The sequence below is a fragment of the Stigmatopora argus genome, chromosome 18 (genome assembly GCF_051989625.1).
Source record: "Stigmatopora argus isolate UIUO_Sarg chromosome 18, RoL_Sarg_1.0, whole genome shotgun sequence".
Classification (NCBI taxonomy): Eukaryota; Metazoa; Chordata; class Actinopteri; order Syngnathiformes; family Syngnathidae; genus Stigmatopora; species Stigmatopora argus.
In genome coordinates this window covers 9,678,259-9,699,032 of record NC_135404.1, presented here as the reverse complement: position 1 = coordinate 9,699,032, position 20,774 = coordinate 9,678,259, and the positions used below count along the sequence as shown (strand labels likewise).

Genomic DNA, 20,774 nt, shown 5'->3' with positions numbered 1-20,774 from the left:
AAGTATCATTTTATTTCCCAAGGTTGCTTGAGTCGTGTTTAAGCGAGGCTCTTCGTGCGTGATGGACTATAAAGTATTTAATGTGAACTGAACCATGAACTTCTAACCAAAGGTACATACTGAAACATGGGTTTTTGGCACTCCATTACACTTCTCTCTTATACATTTTTGTGGTTTCACCGTTATAACCAGCTCCCCTGAGGGCAACCATAACTACCATGTGGCTGGCGATGAAAACAAATTTGACACTCTTGGTTAAAATAATGAAGAAAGGCACTTAGAAACCTATTTGGGGGTGTGTGCTGCCTTTTTTTGGCCGGAGACACAGCTACTTGAGTACAGCTATTGATGAGTGTTGAGTTGTTGGATTTTTTTTCCCCCTTTGGGTCAACTGTAAGTAAATGAATTAGGAGCGTCTGAACCGACAGCGACTCCAGGATGAAGGTTCTCTATCTCAGGAGTTTTTTGAGGTGCTAGGGCAAGGCACCGCCCTGACCAACAGACACATGTGCCCTCTCCCTTCACTAGCATGAAGAGAATGCCACCTCGCTTATCCAGCTCCCCACAATGATGTGGCTAAAAGCCAGCAGACACCACTGTTTGCGAGTCCGAGGTTGCGAGCCCCCCTGCACGTGCCGGGAAATGTGCATGCGCAGAAGGGAATAAGGGACATTGGGTGTAGGGGGGGTGTCTATCCCCAGACACAAGTTGCTCAGTTTTTTGGAAAGTCTCTGGCCCACCCAGGAGGAAAGAGTCGAAGGAGGTGGTGCTGCTGCTGCTGGTGGTGGTGGTGGGGGGGGCAAGTCGAGGCCTTTGGGGAACAAAGCCTTATTTCAAACTTGCCGAAAACAGGGGTCTTTATACTGTGATGCTGGGGCCCCCTCCTATGTAGCGAGATGTTATCGCAAAGATGCAATATCCACCTCTGCAGAGGGCCGGGGGGCGGCAGCATAGGCCTCCAGTGTTACACTAAGTACCCCGGGGCACTGACCTCACTAATGAAGTTTCCCTCGGCTGCTGTGGCTCACTACTGTACCCTCCTTTGTCTTTAACAAGGGGAGCTCATGCTGTTTTTGTCTGTCTATTCAGCCCAGAAGAGGTACACGTGTTACCCCTGCTCATATGTAGTTCTTTTCATCATATCTTACTTCTTACATCTCTCTTGTTCAGTTGGAAGATCAGACTTTTTTTTTCTGTCTGTCCACCCGAGCTGACTTTGAAGTCTCTCGCTGATTTACTGTCCGGCTGCCCCGTACAGTCTTTTCTTAATTTGAAGCATTGCGTTATCAAACCATGGAAACCTCCTCTTTCAAGCTTCACATTGACTTTTATATGTGGCCTTGAGATAAGTTTAGTGCTCCTCAGGGAAACCGCAAGTGTGAGGAAGGGGAAATTTGATTTTGCAGGATGGGGATTGGAGGGGGAAAGCGCAAATAAAGTGGATGCCCATACATTCCTGCATGGAGCCCGTTGGCCCGGGGAAAGGATTTGCCTCATTTTTAGAAACCCACTTTCCCGTCAGCTCTCATCTTTTTTTTTTTTTTAATTTTCCCTCCTCAACTGGATATAAAATTAGGCACATCTGTAGCCAATGAGCCAGTGCAGGGCTATATATCGAAGAACAAATCACATTGTCTGTTGTACAGTGGTGATCTCTCAACTCAAAGGTTGCGGGTTCAATTTTCCTGCCCTGGTGACCACTTTCAAGTACTATCCTTGAGCAAGATACTAAGCCCAGTGCTCCCAATGGAAGATCATTACTTTGGAATAAACTTTTGTATTGCGGATCGCTCCCTCGTTCTTCTGCTTCGCTTCTAAGCTGTTAGTGATTTCCATCAGCGAATGGGTGTGGCGACCATTCTTTGCGGCACCAGGCAAAAGGAGCAAGTCTCTCTCTAAATCCGCAATGCCCAACCCCTAGGGAGCCAAAGTGGAAAGTTTGCTTTTGCACCCGCTGGGTTAGAAGATGAAAGGGCTTTTTGGATGACATGGCTCTGTGAGGTGGGATGCGGAGTAGAGTAAGGGGGGCACAGAGTATTGGGTGGGTTGTGCGAGGGGGCTTATATCTCTTTATCCTGTCTGGCGTGCCGCGGCTGGGCTTGACCCACATCAGCTGTTCACTTTTCTCCGGCTGCCAGTCGCCATGCAGTCCAAAGATGGGCTGTCTGCTCAAGGATTACCTGAGCCAATGCCCTTTCATTCCCCTTTGCTCCGAATATACGACCGCATGAAAGCCCTCACCTGAGCGCCGTGGGGCGCAGTTATAAAAAGATGAAAAGTTGCGGGCGGGGCTGAGCTTGGCCGTTGGCTGCGGTCTGAGGGGGGCCGCAGCCACGGTGTTTATGGAGGTGAGCTAGGATTAGTCGGCGGCTGGTGGTTATTGATTCAATTTGGGATGCTTTTTTATCCGCGAGCCGCCTAAGGCCAGCGGACATGCTAGGTTCCTGCCACGGGCCCCAATCCCCACCGCTTATGAAAGAAATATGCCTTTGGTGGTGGAGGAGATGCTCCGGATGCCTGCACCACAGCACTGGAGGCATCTGTCATGTGCGCGCAGGCATGAGTCTGCACAAGGATCAGTGTGGCTCTGTGAGTTGGCTGCAGGTTTTAGCCAGAGTAGAGAATGAGTCGGAATACTTTGGTATGTCAGTACAATTTGCACTGGTGGCAAGGCGTAGGTGTGTGTACACTAATCACCCCACTCAATTTAAGGTTCATCTTTTGCCCCCCTACTTTCGTACATATTCTAAGCGACGTTTATTGTTGTGTTTTTTGTACAGGTAAGCCAGAATTTAGAGTAAGCATGTAGCTGTGTATGCCCTGTATGTACTGTTTTACTGCACCATGTGTTAGTATGGCATTTGTTTGAAGGATTATAATGACCATTTAACATCTATTTTAATTTCCATTCAACCCTTCTTCTTTCCCGTTATGTCCTATCATTAAAACAGTGGATTTTGGTAGGAAAAAAAATACACATTCAGGTTGGAAATGTGTATCTAAATTTGCAATCTTTAATAATTTTGTCTTGTCAAATCTTTTACCTGGAAGTGGCAAAATTTAAGTTTCCTATGGACCAACGCAAACTGTCTATCTTGATCGCCGCAAAATAAATCAAACATAAAATAGGTGTTCATTGGATTGTAATTGTCCCAACATTTTTACCGAACAAGTGTGGCAATCTGAGTGGAAAGAAGAGACTGGCGACAGAAGGAACCAAATTGCCAAGATCATAGGTTAATTCGGAGGCCTGGCATGGAATGTTTATTGGCAATTATACCAGATTTGATGTTTATCTTTGTCAGTGGCAGCGGATGAGTTAATATGGAGAATGATAAATGATGATTTGGAGGGATTCAGTTGGTTGTTATTCTGAGATTGTCGTTGGCGGGAAGGCCTTTCAGCATCTCTTGCAACGGCCAAGTCGAAATCACGCGTAGACAGATGGATGGGCCAGCCGCACAAATAGAGATGGGTCGTCGGGCACGGAGGCCAACCTCCTACGTTTGATGTACCTCCCCGGGGTCTTAGGCGCACTGTCACCCTCCGAGAGGGTGCTGACAGATGGACCCCCCAACGGGGACCATGACACAGAAATATGAAACAGAAGGAGGCATGAGTGAGGAAGACGGATGTCTCCATGTATGAAACGTTGTGGGAGGCGGTAGATTATCACCGTATCATCCTTTCGTCGTACATCACGCACATCTCAGATTTCATTTGACTCCAAATTGATGGAGCTTGCATTCACCCACACAGTATTACAGAAGATGAAGCTTGTTTGAAAGATTTCACCTTGTTCTTGTTATCTTGAATACTCTGAAAATCAATCATCGATAGATCCATTTATGATCCTACCATCCATGAAGTCTACTTAGTTTGGAGCTGATCATTTTACAGGTGACCACTAGAGGCTGACAAACTGCTGTGAACAGTGACAGACAACCAGAATAGTAATCTTACATCCTTATACTAGTATAAGGTCTTGTATATATTTTCCTTTGACCCTATAACAATGGGGGGGTCAACCTTTTATGGATGTATTTAAAGACGGACTGTTATCTCATTTGGTTTGGGCTGTTCTGCCCAAATTTTTTTTAGACACTGTACAGTTTGCGAAGCAGCGAAGGTTATGCAATGTTGACCTACATTGGATCTGGTTCTTTCCATAAGATTGTGGCCATCTGACTTTTGGCAAACAGTTTTCATAAGTCACTGAGTACAAATGCCAACGGTTTAGCTGAAGAATGCAAATCCACTTGGGAATGGAGGTTTGACATTGGAGCACAACAAAGACTTATTATATATACCATGTTTTTCATTGTTTCTATAGTAAAACACGATATCATAATGCTCTTGAAGCTCATAAACCTCAGTCGTTTTTTGATTGTTCCTTCTTTTGGAATTATAACAGTTAACTTGTACCAGTTGCACTTTATTGGCTCAGTATCTTCGTGTTTATTTTAGGAGTACACGTTCAAATGGATATAAAAGTGAATAATTCTGTCTCGCCCACCTTCCCACCACCCCTTATGACCTCCAGTAGCTGCACAATGCCAGACGTGATCAGCGTCTCCTTGTTTAAGCTATTTGGCTCTCCCTGCTCTTTCTGTCTGCTTTTCAAACTGCACCAGACCTGTCGTAACCGGGCCCTCTTCGCCATACTCAATTAGACCCTTGTCTAGCCCATAAACATTCCCTATTATGGAATTTATGAACCAGACCCGAAACAACTGACAGCGCTCGCATCCTATGTAATGGGGGGAGTCCCCTGGAACTTTGCAGTTTCTTCAGTTGTTCCAAACAACAACATAGCAACCTGAATGGTGGATTTCCAAGGACAAGACAAACAACACTTGCTGTTGAAATATTTTGGCTGATATAATGAAAGAGGAACTCCAAAATCCATGAAGGTCACAGTGATCCCAGGAAGATGGCTAGCCTTATAACTTCATGAAGTAGTTCAGCAGATGGTTTATGAATGCACCCTTCTAACGTTTGTGTTTTTGAGTTCCTGCAAGACGGCGGTAACAAAAGAATCCACTCCAAATCGAGAACCGCTCCTTTAATTCCACTTAAGATCAACCTTGATGCCGATCCCCTGCTTCCTCCGTCTACTCAAGTGATGATGCAAGAGCACATTGGCGCCCCCCTTTCCCTCCCTCCCTTTCCTGACTTCAGTCTTTCCTTTCTCACCCCCCCTTCCAAACCCCCACCCACTCACAACCGACCGACATGGCACCCATCAGGCAGGAGACCAGGCTCGGGATTCTGAGGTGGCGCCCAGACTGGGATTATTTACAAGAGCTGTAGCGCTGCAGAGACTGTGGTATTTCTTCTTCCAAATGCCTTGGTTGGGAAGGCATGTGATGGGGAACACAGAATCACTAAGGCCTGTCCGTCACTCTCTTTTCCTGCAACAGGGCCTTGTTCTTTCTTTCTTTGCTCTCACTCAATATGCTTCCTCTCTCGTTGGCTCGCAAGCGTGAAGATTTATCGCACTCGCACGACTACTGCTTTGAGTCATTTATGATCTTAGTACGCAAAGGAGCAAAATAAGCATATGTCTTGCATTAAAAAATTGTTTCAAGAAGAAGGGTAGCAGATGATCTAAGCACGGCGACACAAACCTCAATTTTGCTCCAGTGCAATTAATTCAGGCTACATGCACTGACTTTTCAACATTTCCACTCTTAATGGCCGCCTGTTATCACTTCCCTAACCTTTGACAAAGCCAAATATTTTACAGACACTGTTACCGTACTTTGTAAGACATTTGAGCCTTCCACGAGGTGCCAAGAGGGGGGCAAACTGCACGAATGAGATCCGGCATTGATGCCATGTTCCACATACCCAGAATAGCCAGCAGTTCACGGATATCTCAGTACACACAAACACTGTAAATCAGAGGTCTGTAGGTGGTAAAAGGGGTCATGAAGGGAATGGGGCGGAGAGGCAGGAGCTCGCATTTGGACTGGCCGAGTCTTTGGATCTGAGCTTCTCAGTTTGTTTTCAGACGAGTCTGTGGCATTGTGATGTCGGTGGGGGTCGTTTGCTACCTTGGGTGTCAGCATCTGGATACCGAGGCCAAATGGGGGAAACCTGAAGAAACCATGAGATGAAAAGATCAGTGATCACGATGGCAAGATTCCCAGGCCGAGTCAAACTGTTTTGGACCTACAGCACTACAGTTCATGGCACTTCAATTTCGGTCGAGAAATAAGATTTGGAATACAGGTGTTTTGACTTGTCAGCGTGGCCATTGAACAAATGAAACTCATGTATCAAAGAGCCAATGAACTTTAATCACCGTATTTCAAGAAAAAAAAGTCAGTGACTGCAGACTGGAAAATTCTTGGAATTTAGCAAGCCAACTGACTGAAGCCAAAAGAAACCGACAAAACACGCTCATATGTATAAAAATAAATCTAGGGACACAGCATTTGACTTTACTTTAGAGGTTGGGATACATCCCTTAGTCACACGGGAATCACCTTTTTGTTTAGGGAATCCTTTTTTTCCTATTAAATCATGCTTCGGCCAACATCACTGAGTGAAGAGCTCTTGTTCTGCTCTTTTGTCCACATCGTTTAAAGCAGATGATACTGCTTCTGTCTCAATGCCCATGCTTTCTTCCAACTTTTTTCCTCGTATGTCAGCGAAAAATTAAAGCAGCCACTGACGTTCTGCGTTTAAGAACGTGTAGACCGTGCGCACGCACGCCCTCGTGGCGGGCCAAAATGTGAATCTTTGTTCTTCGTGCCTGGACTCAAACACAAGAAACAATATTTAATAGCTCATTACCCAAAGCATCGTTAAGTCAAATGCTTGGCTGGCTTTCCTGGAAAGAAAAATAAATAAATAAAATTAGGTCATGGATATTAAAATCCAACGGCTGCTGTTGTAATATCTTGCCCAATATTTGCTGCCGAGTATAAATATAGATTGCCACGCTCCTTTTTCGGCATGTTTGATTTAGAGTATTCCATTTAGTTTACTGTTTTAATAATACGCCACTCTCCTAACCAAGGTAATATTGCGGGTCGCCATGGCAACCACAGCCTCTGCACACCAGAGAGTGGAGAACACATGGCCTTCGACAGCCAATTGAGGCAGGCAGACAAAATAACATTTTTGGAAAGATATTGTTACAATTTAATCCAAGAGTTCCCGATCACTTACGCAGCCGTGAAACCTAATTTAGATTTTCGTTCCTGTTTTGGATCCGTATATAATCCCGCCCACCGTTTTCAATATAGGCTACATATGAGCGGACATTTAAAACCAGGGGCCTGTTTTGCTCTTGTAGTGCCGAGAGATGACGACGCAACGGCTCATTGCAAAAAAACGAGGGGAGAATCCTGGACCCCGAGACGCCTGTATCAGGACTACACATTGGACGAGCCACAAAAATGAGCCCGTGGCCAGGGCTGGCTGCCCTTCTGGCCGAACACAAATATACTCCCACTGACACACACTCAGCAATGGAAAAGTGTTACTGGAGACATTTAAGGAACATGTAGAGAGGAAGAGAAATGATGGGAGAAATTCGGGAATCGTCTGTTTGACGGTGGTTTGTAAATTCATTCATATCCCACCCCTCTTCCTCCGTCCCCTATGTATGGCCAAGCCAAACCACAGTGGGTGAATCAGTTATCCTTGTAAACAGGCCACAGGCACACAATGGAGCCTCCAACTTTAGAGCTTCAGTAAGAAAAGAGAGCGCTTCGAGGAAAAAAAAGGTGTTAAAGAATGACCAAGAGAAGGCTAATTTGAAAAAAAAAGTTAAGTCATAAAATCAGGGATCAGTAGCCTAACTTTATGTCAGTCATTGGTGTTCTATTAGAAATATTTGTTTTCAGAAGAGAGCCATTAACATGTTTCATCACCTCAAAGCTCCTACAAATGCTCACCAGATGACGTTCTTATTATTATTAGTTTATGACCGTTTTGTGGCAGTCATAGCGCTGATGTAGACTTTTTGTCTTTTTCACCCCCACACGTGTGTCATGGCAGAAAGCAGAGACAACAAGAACTGTAAGACAAATATTAACGAGCGCTAAGCTTCTCCCCGAATTGTGCTAATCCAGATACGTCATGTGATAAATAACAATTATGCTGTGGCTTGTTGTCTTTAGATGAACATTATATGCTTAATCAAGTGACGGTTTGGCATACGTTCCTGACATAAAGACCCGCTCGGTCTCTGTATCAGACATCAAAGTTTTTGTTCTGATTAGTAATGGCTTACAAGAAATGTCAGCTCTTGACATGTTAACAAACAGCACGCCATCATTTTTTGTGGCACATTCCTGCGGCGGCGCGCGCTTTGGCGCGGCTTGGTTGGGCCCCCGCGTGATCAAGCGCAACCATTGCTTTTTTCCTTTAGTGTTCTGCTTCTGCTAGTAATTATAGTACGGCAAATGTGCTTTGTAGTTGTAAGTGGGGTTAGGGAAGGTTAATACTGGAGATTTTTAAATTGCTGTCGCCGTATTTATACGCGTAGTCATAACAACGTATGATATGGATATGGGGCATCTTTACACCAGGCAGCCTCCTAATGAGTGAATAGCAAAGATATCTAGCGACGTGACAAGTCGAAAATACACTGCGAGTGCAGTGGAAACTTTGGGTGAACACGGTCTGATAAGAGAAGTTAAAATCGGTCATCCTTTTCAAATTATTGTGCATAAATGGGCATTGCATATTTAGACAACATTTCAGACCGAAGAAATGACTTGAGTCCTAGAGGGGAAATGTCTTTGATTATCTGTCACAGTTCAAGTGTAAGAAAGTGAATAATATAATATAGTGTCAATTAGTAATAATATTGCTAAAAACTTTCTGCATTCTCTGTGTCAAAACTGTGAGGGAAACATGTTTACTGCCCTCATGCTATATACATATTTTCTATCTAAAGACTTTTTTAAAGGGGTTATTGTTAAATTTTAGCATTTTCTCTCCAAATGAAATTGAAAAATCATTGTTAACTATTAGGGTTTCATTGGCATTGATTTTAAACTCAGGTTTTTCTATTAAATGGTAAAGCATTATTTTACCACAATTGTTCCAATCATTTTTATAACTTACTTGTCCTGATCATCTGAAAAAAGTGATCCCAAAATGATTCAAACAAAATATTTTACTGCATATCATACCTCTTAACCAGGCCTTGGCGCGTTACGTGACATCTTAGTGCTTTACAGAAAAAGTTGAAATTTTAGCAAATAGTTGACGTATTATCACTCCCCACATGAAAAACCATGAAGCCACTGTGCTTTATTGAAGCCGTTAATGACATTATCAACGAAAAGAACAGCAAGCTCCCAAAAGTGTCTAATTGACGCCACTCACGGACAGTCGCTCACAGGGCCGTTCGTTTGGAAAGCGGCGCATGAAAGGCTCGCTGTGTAGTGCGGCGCCTGATGCTGTGCGATGGAGCCTGTGGCAGTATATTTAGGTGTCTGGTTTGGGACAGGAAGAGGGGGAAGCGCTGAGGTTATTTGATTGCTTCATTACGGTCATATATATGGTCATATATTTATGTATACTTTGTTATGTATGTCATTACATGTACACTAGTGAGTGTTTGTTTGTTTGCGCGCTTGTGCGCGAGGGTGTGCGTGGATGTGTGTGTTCTTATAGGTGAGTGTGCGCGTGAATGAGCAGGCGAGTAAAGAGGGCTCAGTGTGTTTGGACCACCCTGCGTGCTGGGCTGAGTGACAGCATGGGCCTCAAGACGCTCACAGTGCACACACACATTGAGGACACGCACGCACGCACGCACACATGGTGATGCACGCACACATTGAGGACGCACACATTTTCAAGCTCATTTTTCAACATGTCTTTTACTCTATTAATGTCTCATGACCAAATACATATCATGCTCCAAAGCAAACACGCTGGATTAAAATTGAATAAATCAGGTTGGGATTGGGAGAGAACACACACGCGCTCAAACACAGGCAATGCTTTACTGTACCACCCAACACGTATCAGGACCTTCTGCCATGACCTTGCCGCACACCTGATTTAACGCCACCGCATCATTCCAAGTTGCTTTTAGAGATAATATTTTCCCCAACTATTAAATAACTGCCCTGATGACATAAAGTCAAATTAATCGCCGCTAATTTCTACCCGGTTGTGGCTTGCGGTCTTCCCCCAGGAGTCACCAGTTCATTTCTCTACATGACAGCCTCGCGCGATGAATAGAGGCGTACGTCTAGCGGCTCGCCACAATGAAGCGGCTAACTCACTCACGACGTCATCACATTGCAATCGGATTTATTTCGATTTTTTTATTATTATTTTTTTATTTTTTAACCTCACCCACCCCTCCTCACATTTCTCATTAGTTTTGGGAGTCACTGTGAAGCCAGTGTATCACGTAGGTCACACTTACACTCACTTGTTGACTTTTCTATACCCATGAGGACATTGTATAGACTGTTATTTATTTTGTGGAAGCCTATACAAATATTTCAAGCTTGCCACGTTTTATTAGGGGGGGAAAAAAAGAAAACTTGACCTTTTTGATTATGTTTGTTTTGTTTAGTGTGTGTCTGAGCGAGAGCGTTCCTTGCGGTTTTTCCCTACTTATCTAAACGTATGGAAGGGCCACACAAGTACTTTTTGTCTGCTTGTGCCAAGTCTAGAGCAGGATTGTAATGGAACTCAATGAAACCTCAAAGTTGCAGCAAAACACATTAGTCAGCGACAGATGTTTGCATGGCTGCCATGCTTGTTTAGTACCTATGTTCTTTTATTTGGGACATTTTCTAAAAATAAATAAATACATAAACTGTGTCACACTGTAATTACCTAGTAAAATCAGACATCATGCACCTGCTTGCTGCCATATGACAGACACAATGTGTTCTTCTGATACTGAAGTGGTTTTCTGCCAAAAGCAATTTTCAACAGTTGAGGCCTGGAAACGATTGATCATACATTTGGACAAAAATAGAATTGTATTGTCGTTTTATTGAAGTTTTTATTTGAAGTCTAAGTACTGTAATATCTGTGTTCTGGTTATGTGCTTTTTTACTTACAAGAGTATATAGTATACGCAGTATTTCCAGTTTATATTCTGCTTGACTGTGTTTTAGTCTAGAGAAGGCTTGACTTTTTCTACCAAAATGTCTCCAAAGTGGGGACCATGACTACATTTCCAAAACGAAATGGAAATTCCCGGGAGAATTGATCTTTGTTTGACCTGGAGATCCTCCCTTCTACGTTGCTTGGGGATACACAGTGGTTTCACTTGAAATATGGAATAACACAAGACTGAGAGCTTTGAATGGAACTCGGTGTGAAATGATATGCCAGTTGGATGGGTCCCTCTGGCTCAGATAAGTCATAAAACATTTGCAAGTGTTGAAAAAGCTGCCGGGCCAGACGAAACCGTCATTATTATCATTATCATCATTATCATCATTACCCGTCCCAGTGCCTTTTTCACCGTGGGCCAAGTGCTGTTGCCGTTGACAGCTTTCTTGACATGCGCCCAGCCCGACGCGCCGCACTTGGTTGGGTCTTGAAGGTGACGCAGAGGCCAAGTATGACGCAGAATGGAAGAATGCTTGTTGAAAGAAAGAAGTGATATCCACATAAAACACAGACATATGTACAAACCAATAGGCGTTCTTTTCTTTCATCACTCGAGCCTTTCTTATAGAGCGTACACGCCAGGAAGTCGTTTTTCAAACATTTTATGGACATTGCCCAGTGTCAGGAAGTAGTGAATGATCATGTTTCAGTGTCACTGGCGACAGTGGACATCTAATCCATTAGAACTGAGAAGGGCTGGCAGCAATGAGTTAATTTCCCTCCAATTTGGCAAAAATTACGAGCACAGATAAGCAACTATGACATCATACATTAATGGAAAACCCCATTTGTTATTCTCTCGTCTGGTCAAGCCATACATTATTTTGCCTGAACATTTGGTTTCTTAAAAAAATGCAATACAGCACAACCCTGCACTTCAACATGTATTTAATACTTATTTAGGTTTGCCCAAAAATGGGCAATTCCTAACATATCAGAGACTGCCACCCCTCCCGATTAAAATAAATTTGACATTAATTATCTTCCCTGGCAACAAAGTATTTGTTTTCTCTTACAAAATGATGGTTTTGTTTTGCTTTCAAGCAGAAAAATCATCTTGTAGTGTACTAAATAATGTGACAATATAAATATGATGCGTCCTCCCAACAATTATTGCTGGACATTTTTGACAGGAACATAAAATGAATATAAAAAAACATCACATTTCAACCATTTTATTTACATTGCCTTGGATCAGTGTTTAGTATTTAAGTATCACTACATCTGCACTGGGCTTAAGAGAGTTTGCAGAGGCAGAAAAGGGATCAGCACTGAGCTGATTTCGACTGATTAAAAGCAAGGGCCACGCTAATGTTTGGATGGGCCATTTAATACTAATGAGGGAAAATAAATAGCGGCCGTGGCCGTCGGCCATTCGGGGATCTCCGTTTATTCACGTACATCAGAGTTAAACACTGATTAACAAGAGTGATGTCACCACTCGAAGAGCCTTTAACTACAACCACATGAGCTGTTTCACGGCGTCCTTTGATAGTAATAATAATATTCATATAATTCAATTTTCTAATTGCTATAATGTGAGCTCTTACATGCTCATTAATGTCTGACATGGTGTTATGTTAAACAGCGGCGATCTTGGATTATTACACTACTTTAAGCTTCAGCGGAAAGGTTTTGTTTAATGATGCTGGACATACACACTCGAGTTAGGTCTGGTCTTCAATACATTTTTACCTATTAAATTCACATATCTGTAATATTGTATCATGTAATACTGATGGATTGGCTAAGCAACGTTCTGATTGTGAAACATCGGTCAACATTGTCATCTTTCAGATGCGCCGTAAAACTAATGGAAAAAAAAAAGTCAACATTGCTTGTATTTTTCTTATCGCTGTAGGTGAAATATATCAGATTGTGCTAAATGCTTACATATTTTATTAGTACGTGCACACAGCTAACATTTGCATGGGCTCTTTTTCATTATTGCCAACAGAAAAGATTGTAATCAACCTAAAGGTTCGTCTGCAGAGAGCCACATTTCCAAAGCAATTTCCGAATTTGAATCAAATGTTGACCAATTACTTTGGTGGCATCTTGTTCAGATTTAGGAATGTTAACAAACAAAAATGAGAATCCCAACATGTTGAATCACAAATCTTATTCCACAGATTTGTGTGCAAAGCCCATTTGATTTAGATAGCAATAGTTTTTTTGTTTTTTTTCCCCCACCGCAGCAGCAAACTGCCACTTTAGGCAGAGGCACAATTTGAGCGCTCCATCATTTCCTTTGTTGTGAATCCAAGCACTTGGCTCGTGATGATAGCGGGCACCGCCAACCCATCTCAACAGATTCCAGCCCCCCACCCACTCCTTTTCTTTCACGATGTGACTTTTTTATTATTACAAGTCTCATTCAGTGTCGGCGTTGAGTTATCTCTCAATCCTTCCCTCTTCCAAGATCTAATGGGCAATTATCAGCTGAGTAGAAGTTAATGGGTGTCCCGTTTCACAAAGTCCCCTGTTATTTATATCAACCGATGTCATTGTGTGGAAACGTGGCAGACTCGTGTTAACCACCCGGCTTCTTTAATTTTCTTCGACGGAATCCCACACCCATTGTGAGCTTGGCCCGACCGCAAGCGTAATGCATGTGCCTACGAATCTCTGCTGGCATGTTTTTTTTTTTACTCGATGGCGTTAAGTCCAGTGTGAATAGACCAGTGTAGCGTGTTCATAAATGCAAAGAGACATGCTGAAAGTGTACAGTGACAGACAAATATGCACGCACGTACACGGCAGCCACCCCAGTACACACAAACCCACATAAACAGACATCCCGCCTCCCACACGCTGGCCACAGACACTTACACAAGCAGAGCCCCAAAGACTCTCCACCGAATACAGACACCCCTGTGCGCTCACGAGCGCATGCATGGCATATGCAGCCCCCCGCACACGTGCTGACACACGAGCAGAGGCCCACCACTAACATCAACACCCACACACTCAGACTGGGTGACATCATGGCTTAGATGACAGCGCGTCTTCCAGAGCCATTGCTGGGATTGTAGGTGGCACCACTGGAGTGATTTATGCCTGAATATCCATCTCTCGCTGCTCTGTTGATGTATTGGACATGTTTGGGTCATTTTGGTCCCAACTTGTAAAAACAAACAAAAAAATGGTAGGGAAAGCCTAAATGAAAAATGACATTGAAATAAGGTTTATGTTTTACAAATCTAACCTAAGGTATACACAGTACACAGGATGATGAAATTTGTTTTTAGCTTACCAAATCCTTACAATTCGTTTTATTTGGTTCTTCTCTCCCTTTGCTAACAATACATACCATCACCTCACCTGCACTTTCAGTTTAATTGTTATTGTTAAGTCTGCACTACGTTCATAGTCTCAATATATACAACTTTCTGTTTCCAACTTTTAAATCCTACCACTTAATGGATACTCTGCAATCTTGCTCCAATTGGCTTTTTGCAAAAGGGAATCTTTTTTCATTTATCTTATTTTAACAAATAAAGATTAATAATCCATACCAAACTTATTTGTCTGCCCACATTTCCTGACATCAAGCACTCACATATTTTATTTTATTATTTATATATTTTATTATTATGTACATATTTTATCAGACTTTAAGTCACAACAGTCAAATAATACACAATGAAGAGGAAAAATATGTATAAATCTCACTGAATCGCATTTTGGGAGGGCATTTATTTTATTTTATCAGGAACCAAGAACATGTTAAAATTATAATCGTAAAATGGGGAACAACAGACTGAATAGGCATCTGTTAACATAACGTTTTTTGAGATAACTATAGTCAAACTTATATGTTTACATATATGAATACTAATATAATTGCGATACTGTTCATTTCACTTCATGGCCCTGACAATGTCATTATGAATCTACATTCACCTCTGATTCAAAATTGTGAATGTGATATCTGCATGGGATGGCATCAAGAGAAAATGCTCGACAAGGATTCTTTACTGATGCTTGAAAGTGTTGATGTTCTGTTGCCCCTCTGCCTTCTTGTGAGTGGTTGTCGTCTGCCCATTTCATGCATCAGCAGTCTCCCAACGTTTTAAAGAGTTGCTATTAACGCTAGCGGCACGGTGAAAAAGGAATGGAGTAAAATGGAAAGAAAGAGTTGACTGTCTAACCTCCACGCCTCCTTGCGTTTGTTTGAGTTGTACGTTTACGGCGCATACTGAAGTTTGCATTCCATAAAACATAAATTATTTGACCTCTCTGGCTTATGAAACCCTTGTATAAACTCTAAAACACCTTGTTGTTATTTTTGGACTAGTTTTGCCCAGCAGTGACTATTTTTTTCAGACACTTTATTCATCCCCAAGGAGATATTATGTCTACATATAACCCAACTATTGGGAGTGAACACGCACACACACTTAGACTTAGTCGAAAAATAGAGCACACACAAAGCATTGGATGCCCGCAGAGCAATTGAAGGTGAGGTGCTTGGCTCAAGGGCCCTCGAGACACTCAATGATGGAGAAGCGATGTTTTTTTTTCATCACCTTTCCTTATTTTGCCTTTTGCCAGTCAAAACCCGAGAATGATTTTGCCCGCGGGTGTTTACTTTTTAAATCAATTTTCTTTTGCAACCACTGGGTCACTAATGTGATGTTATTTCCAATTCAAATTGTCTTCTTAAATCTCGTTTGTATGTTTTTTTCACCCTCGCGAGCTTTTGTGTATCTTTATCACATCGTGTACGTCTGTTTTTTTTCCTCACAGGTTATCAAACGATGCAATTGTTTGTTAAATATCTCCTGATAAGTAGATAAAAGATGAACAACAACAATAGATAATAATAGACACCAAATAACCTGCTCCATAGTCCATACCTGGTGATTGTGGCTCGTTCCTTCTTTACCCTTCATTATAATGAAGAAATTGAGAAATGTGAGACCATGAAAAGTATTCCTTCTGTCCTTTTTCACAGCAGTGAAAGTGTGTTTGACATTTGCACCAACTATGACTAACAACCCCCCATTGCGTACTTGACGGACAATAAGGTGGCGCAGATTTTATTTTCTTTTTTTTTCTTTTGTGCGTGTGCCCACCACCAGACGCTGTGACTCATCACGGTCCATGCCAGGCCCTTGCATGGGAACTGTCACTCAAACTGTACATATACATATAAAAGAAACTGACATAAGAACATGAAAATGTCACCAGACATGAAGCACAATGTACTTTTGATTCATCATTGATTTATATTGACTCTTAACAAGTCCAAAAGCCCCCCTGCTCAAGCTTTTAGCCCTGGCAATCATCAAACCTTTTTGTTCCATTAAACCTATACAGAGTTAAATCTAAATCAATTCTAAGTTCCTAGAGATGTAATTCAATCGTAAATATTTAGTCTTTCTATACGTTTTGTACAGCAATTCGGGTCCTGGATTTTTTTTTTTCCGACAACCCCATTTATTATTATTTTTGTATGGATAGCGACTCCATGTGTGGTAAAGTAGCCATTATTCCAAGGGTAATAATTACATATGTGCTCATTTATAGTGTTTCACATCATTTGGTAGCTTTCAGGGTAGGAAACTTTGATTAATTGCTTGAAACAAGAAAGCCTATTCTCTTATTTTGAGAACTATCCCAGAAAAGATGCAAATAAATACCTAAGTGTTGTGATGCATTTGGCGGTGTTTTAAATTGTATAAGGATGTCAGCAGAAAAGAAAAAAAAAATCAGTTTATATAATTTAACTTTTCCACTGTCCTATCTGTCACCAAAATAAAATAAAATAAACTACAAAGGTCATTTGCAGTCAGTGCAACCGAATCTTTCCATGGGACCACATTAGGTAATTAGCTAATTGTTTGTTTACTGCTGACTCTATAAACTGCACCTAATGAACCATAGCGCGTTCGACATGTTTCTTTCTTTTAACAAGCAAGTTTGACCAAACACTATATGGATGGAAAACAAATTTTTATGTAAGGAAGTGTACGCCTTTGTGGCAAACCCTGAAATTGGTATTAGTGCTGGAAACTGAATAAACCGGTTAAAAATAGGTTCAAAAATCCAGTTAAAGGTCTCCCCTGCATCTGCATCTTCCAATCTTGACAACTTTAGCATCCCTCCTGACATATCCCCCCACGCCCTATTTTCTTCCGGCTACTGTGTCTATAATGAGCATTGGCACCCCCTCCCCTCAGCACCACCTTTTCTCTCCCTCCAAGTCCCCCCTCCCTTCACTCTTGTCCTCCCCCTGTTTTCACTGTGTGGAGAATTGGTAGAAGCTTATCACCTAGCAACCACAATTAAAGTACAACAAGTCAGTGGCGCTTGCAGCCGCCATCGAGGCGAGCTTGGGGAAGCCTCCGCATGAGCGGAAGGACGAAGGTGCGACGAGTTGGCTCAGGCTGAAGTTCGGCAGGTGAACGGCAATTAGGGGTGCCACTTGAGCAGCATCGCCTGCCCTTTAGGGGGTGAGGGAGGGGGGAAGAATGACAGGAAGCGAGTTGGACTCAACAGGTATGTATGCACGCATCAATTAATGGAATCTAAGTGAACGTGTTCAGTGAATGTGGCATTGGTGACTTAAAAGATTTTTTTCTTCTAATTTTCCTCTAAGGCACAATGTGCATAAGCTGCTAATACTATAAATGCTTTCGGCAGGATTGCGGCATGCTGTCACTATTTTCCCACTTGTGAGGGAATGCAAGGTGTTTTCTCGGAAGCCCACGGTCATTGCATCCAGTTGAATTGACGTGCATCAGATAACGGAGCTGCATGTTCAATGTACTTGTGCATTAATACTTTTAAAAATTAAGTTGACTGGCGATTTTGTCATCTCTACTCTGCATACTCAATTGAAATTGCACATACAGGGAAATGAATGTCATGTAATGGAAGCTCTATTTAGCTTGCAGGTGCATTCTGACATTTTTTTTTACTGTTGTAAGAGAATTCAATTAACTTGAAGCGTATTCACTTACACGTACAGATAAGAAATGTCTCATTTCATGTCATTTAATTGTTTATGTATAGCCATGCATAGCACTTTTCTCCACTTCAGAATTCCACAAGTGTACTCCAGCATCTAATGTATTCAATGTTATTATTCTTCCATGATTATTTCTTCCACTGGTAATTTTAGAGGATTCGTAATGCTTAGGTTACGACCAGAGGTCGTTTCATCAGTCATGTGTTCAAAAGGCGCACTCCAGCAGCCTGCAAAATGAATTTAAATATAAAATATGCCACCGTATTCTGCCAAGCCCCAGCCAAGGTCATGAGTCATTCTGTTGGACATGTTATTTTGCACTGAAATAGCTGGTTTTCCACCCTTTCCTTGGATAGCACCCTACCGTCAAGTGATGTACGTCTGATCCAGCATGTGCCTTGTATATAAATCACCGTATAATGACTTATTTTTTAAAATCAGCTTTTCATATTAATTATTTTCTTGGTTGACTCCATTTTTTTTTAATTGGGATAAAAAGCCATTCCATCTTTGAAGGCAGAAAAAAAGGACAAGCACCTGCCCTCATCCATTCTGGATGAAGGCACTATCTGTGGATGCACAGTGGGTGAGCCGAATGGAGTAAGGTCAGCCACACTGCAGGACATATCCTGTCCCCTCCAGGTGGCTGACAATATATAGAAATGTATGCTTTGCAAATGCAGTCAAATGCAAAATGTCACTGCACTGTCGCAGGCGTCAGTGGGGGAAGCCACTTATTGCTCTAAATGTGACTGGGCAAATCTCATACAAGTATGTAACACAACAGTAATTTTCTAGTTTGAGTCTGTAAAGATAAAAATAATTTGATGAATAAAAACGTGGTCGTCAAGAGCAATATTTGTTTGGGCACATTGTAGAATGTTGCGGTCCGTCTCCACAAGTCTTGGGAGTCCTTTTGCCCAAGAGTTGCTTTGTTATCTGGCACATGGTGTCCCGTATCTTTGCAGGTTACAAGGAAATCTCATAACTATCAAGTATTGTGTTATGTAGTGCCAGAAACTCAGTCTCAGGTGCAGGTCATCGTCCTCCATCCAGTATACTAAGAACAAAATAATGGGCTATTATGACGAAACCTTGTGAGCCCTTATTTAAGTCCAGTTCAACATCTGGCCTTACCGCTGCAAGACAGGTTTCTTTGAGATCCTCAGAATTGGGTTTTATTGCAGTTTTTGCCTAAATAATTGGTCCTGCATCGTGCGAAGATTTTTTTTTCTGCTCATAATTCCTTTAGACCACCAACGTCAATCAGACTCTGTGAGGGAACATTTGCTTTGAACTATTGGTTTTAAAGTGGAAGAACAGTTTAGTAACCTAAAACATTAATGATAAAATATAAACATTCTGATTTGAATGTGGGTTGTGTAGTAAAGTGGCTGCATCACTCAGGGATTTGATTTGTCATGGATGACAGCACTGTGGCATGATGAAAATCCCAAGCAGCAAAAGAATTTGCCTCCTAAAGTGTATTCAGCCTCAGGCCAGTAATGTGTGTGTGTGTGTCAGTAATGTGCATTTGTATATACGTGCACTTCACTCTTCTGCCTCAGTGTGTTCCATCCATCTGAGACCTATAAACCAACAGAAGATGGTGACCGCAGAGTAAAAGTATGCGTTTATCCTCACATTTTTGTATAGAGGTGTGTATTTGTGTTACCGTGTATCCGCAAGCTGTCTTAGCTGGAATGCATTCAAACATCCCATTGAGGAAAGCTGATGTCTTGTATTTATTGATTTTTTTCCCTCTTTTTTCTCTTTATTTGTGTTTTTGTAGCTCACTCAACTCTATCACTACAAACAAAGCCTTTGTTTATTTAAATGATCTCTTCAACTCATAACGAGCTTTAGAAAAAGATTTTTCATTGCAAACAGCTTCATTAACCGTATAATTGGTTCTTACCTTTTAGCACCATTATAAAGTCCAGGACATCAGACGACATATATTTTCATGAGTGGAACAACTTTTGGCATTGGGAAAATGTGACTTACTATTCACTGGTTGATTTGCTATCCAGTAATGATCTAATTCATAATATCATACTCTTCAATTTTAATTTTATTTGTCTTGTTTTTGTTTCACAGAGTCTGGGCTCGGTTGATCGCAAGGAGCATCAACACAAAAAGTGAGTTCTCTCTATATGTCTGGGTTATATTTTAACATTCAAATTCCAACCTTCACTGACATTGTTCTAGATGTACAAACTAGAACAAATATAATGATCTGTCCCAAGTTATGAATACAGTTAGCAATGAATCCAAAGTATCCATTAGATTTAGTAAGATTTCTTATTCCTATGCACCAGTCTCATCTGTACTGTTTTGTTCAGTTTTCTGGGAACTACTTAAGACACTATACTTAACATACATTTTCTTCATTTATGCATTTGCAAGAAGATGAAAAGATGAAACCAAATGAATAAGGGATGTCGTAAAACGTAATTCTTTTGTGTTGAGCATACCCGACCAAACACAATTTATGCGTAGTTATGAAATTTCTAACTGCCTTTCACTTAATTGCTTATTCTGCTGTACTTGGAAATGAGCCGCAATTACCATTAAGCTTAGGATATCTTAAAGTGATCATCCACCAGCTGTTACAAATACCCTGTAACAACATTGAATGAATACCATCATTACTTTTTTATTTCTTTACTATAAACTG

The 20,774-nt window shown here is 41.7% G+C and overlaps 1 protein-coding gene across 5 annotated transcripts in view; it reads left to right on the top strand.

The window, feature by feature from the left end:
• Positions 1-20,774, top strand: part of ankfn1b (ankyrin repeat and fibronectin type III domain containing 1b) — an 89,217-nt gene that overhangs the window by 34,019 nt on the left and 34,424 nt on the right. For 4 of the 5 annotated variants that reach the window (XM_077626515.1, XM_077626514.1, XM_077626513.1 and 1 more), the window contains one exon: positions 20,195-20,235. In XM_077626515.1, coding sequence (XP_077482641.1) covers positions 20,195-20,235 — 41 coding nt within the window. Of the gene's footprint in view, positions 1-17,485; positions 17,623-20,194; positions 20,236-20,774 lie in introns of those variants that run through there. The other variant, XM_077626517.1, reaches the window with a different exon arrangement.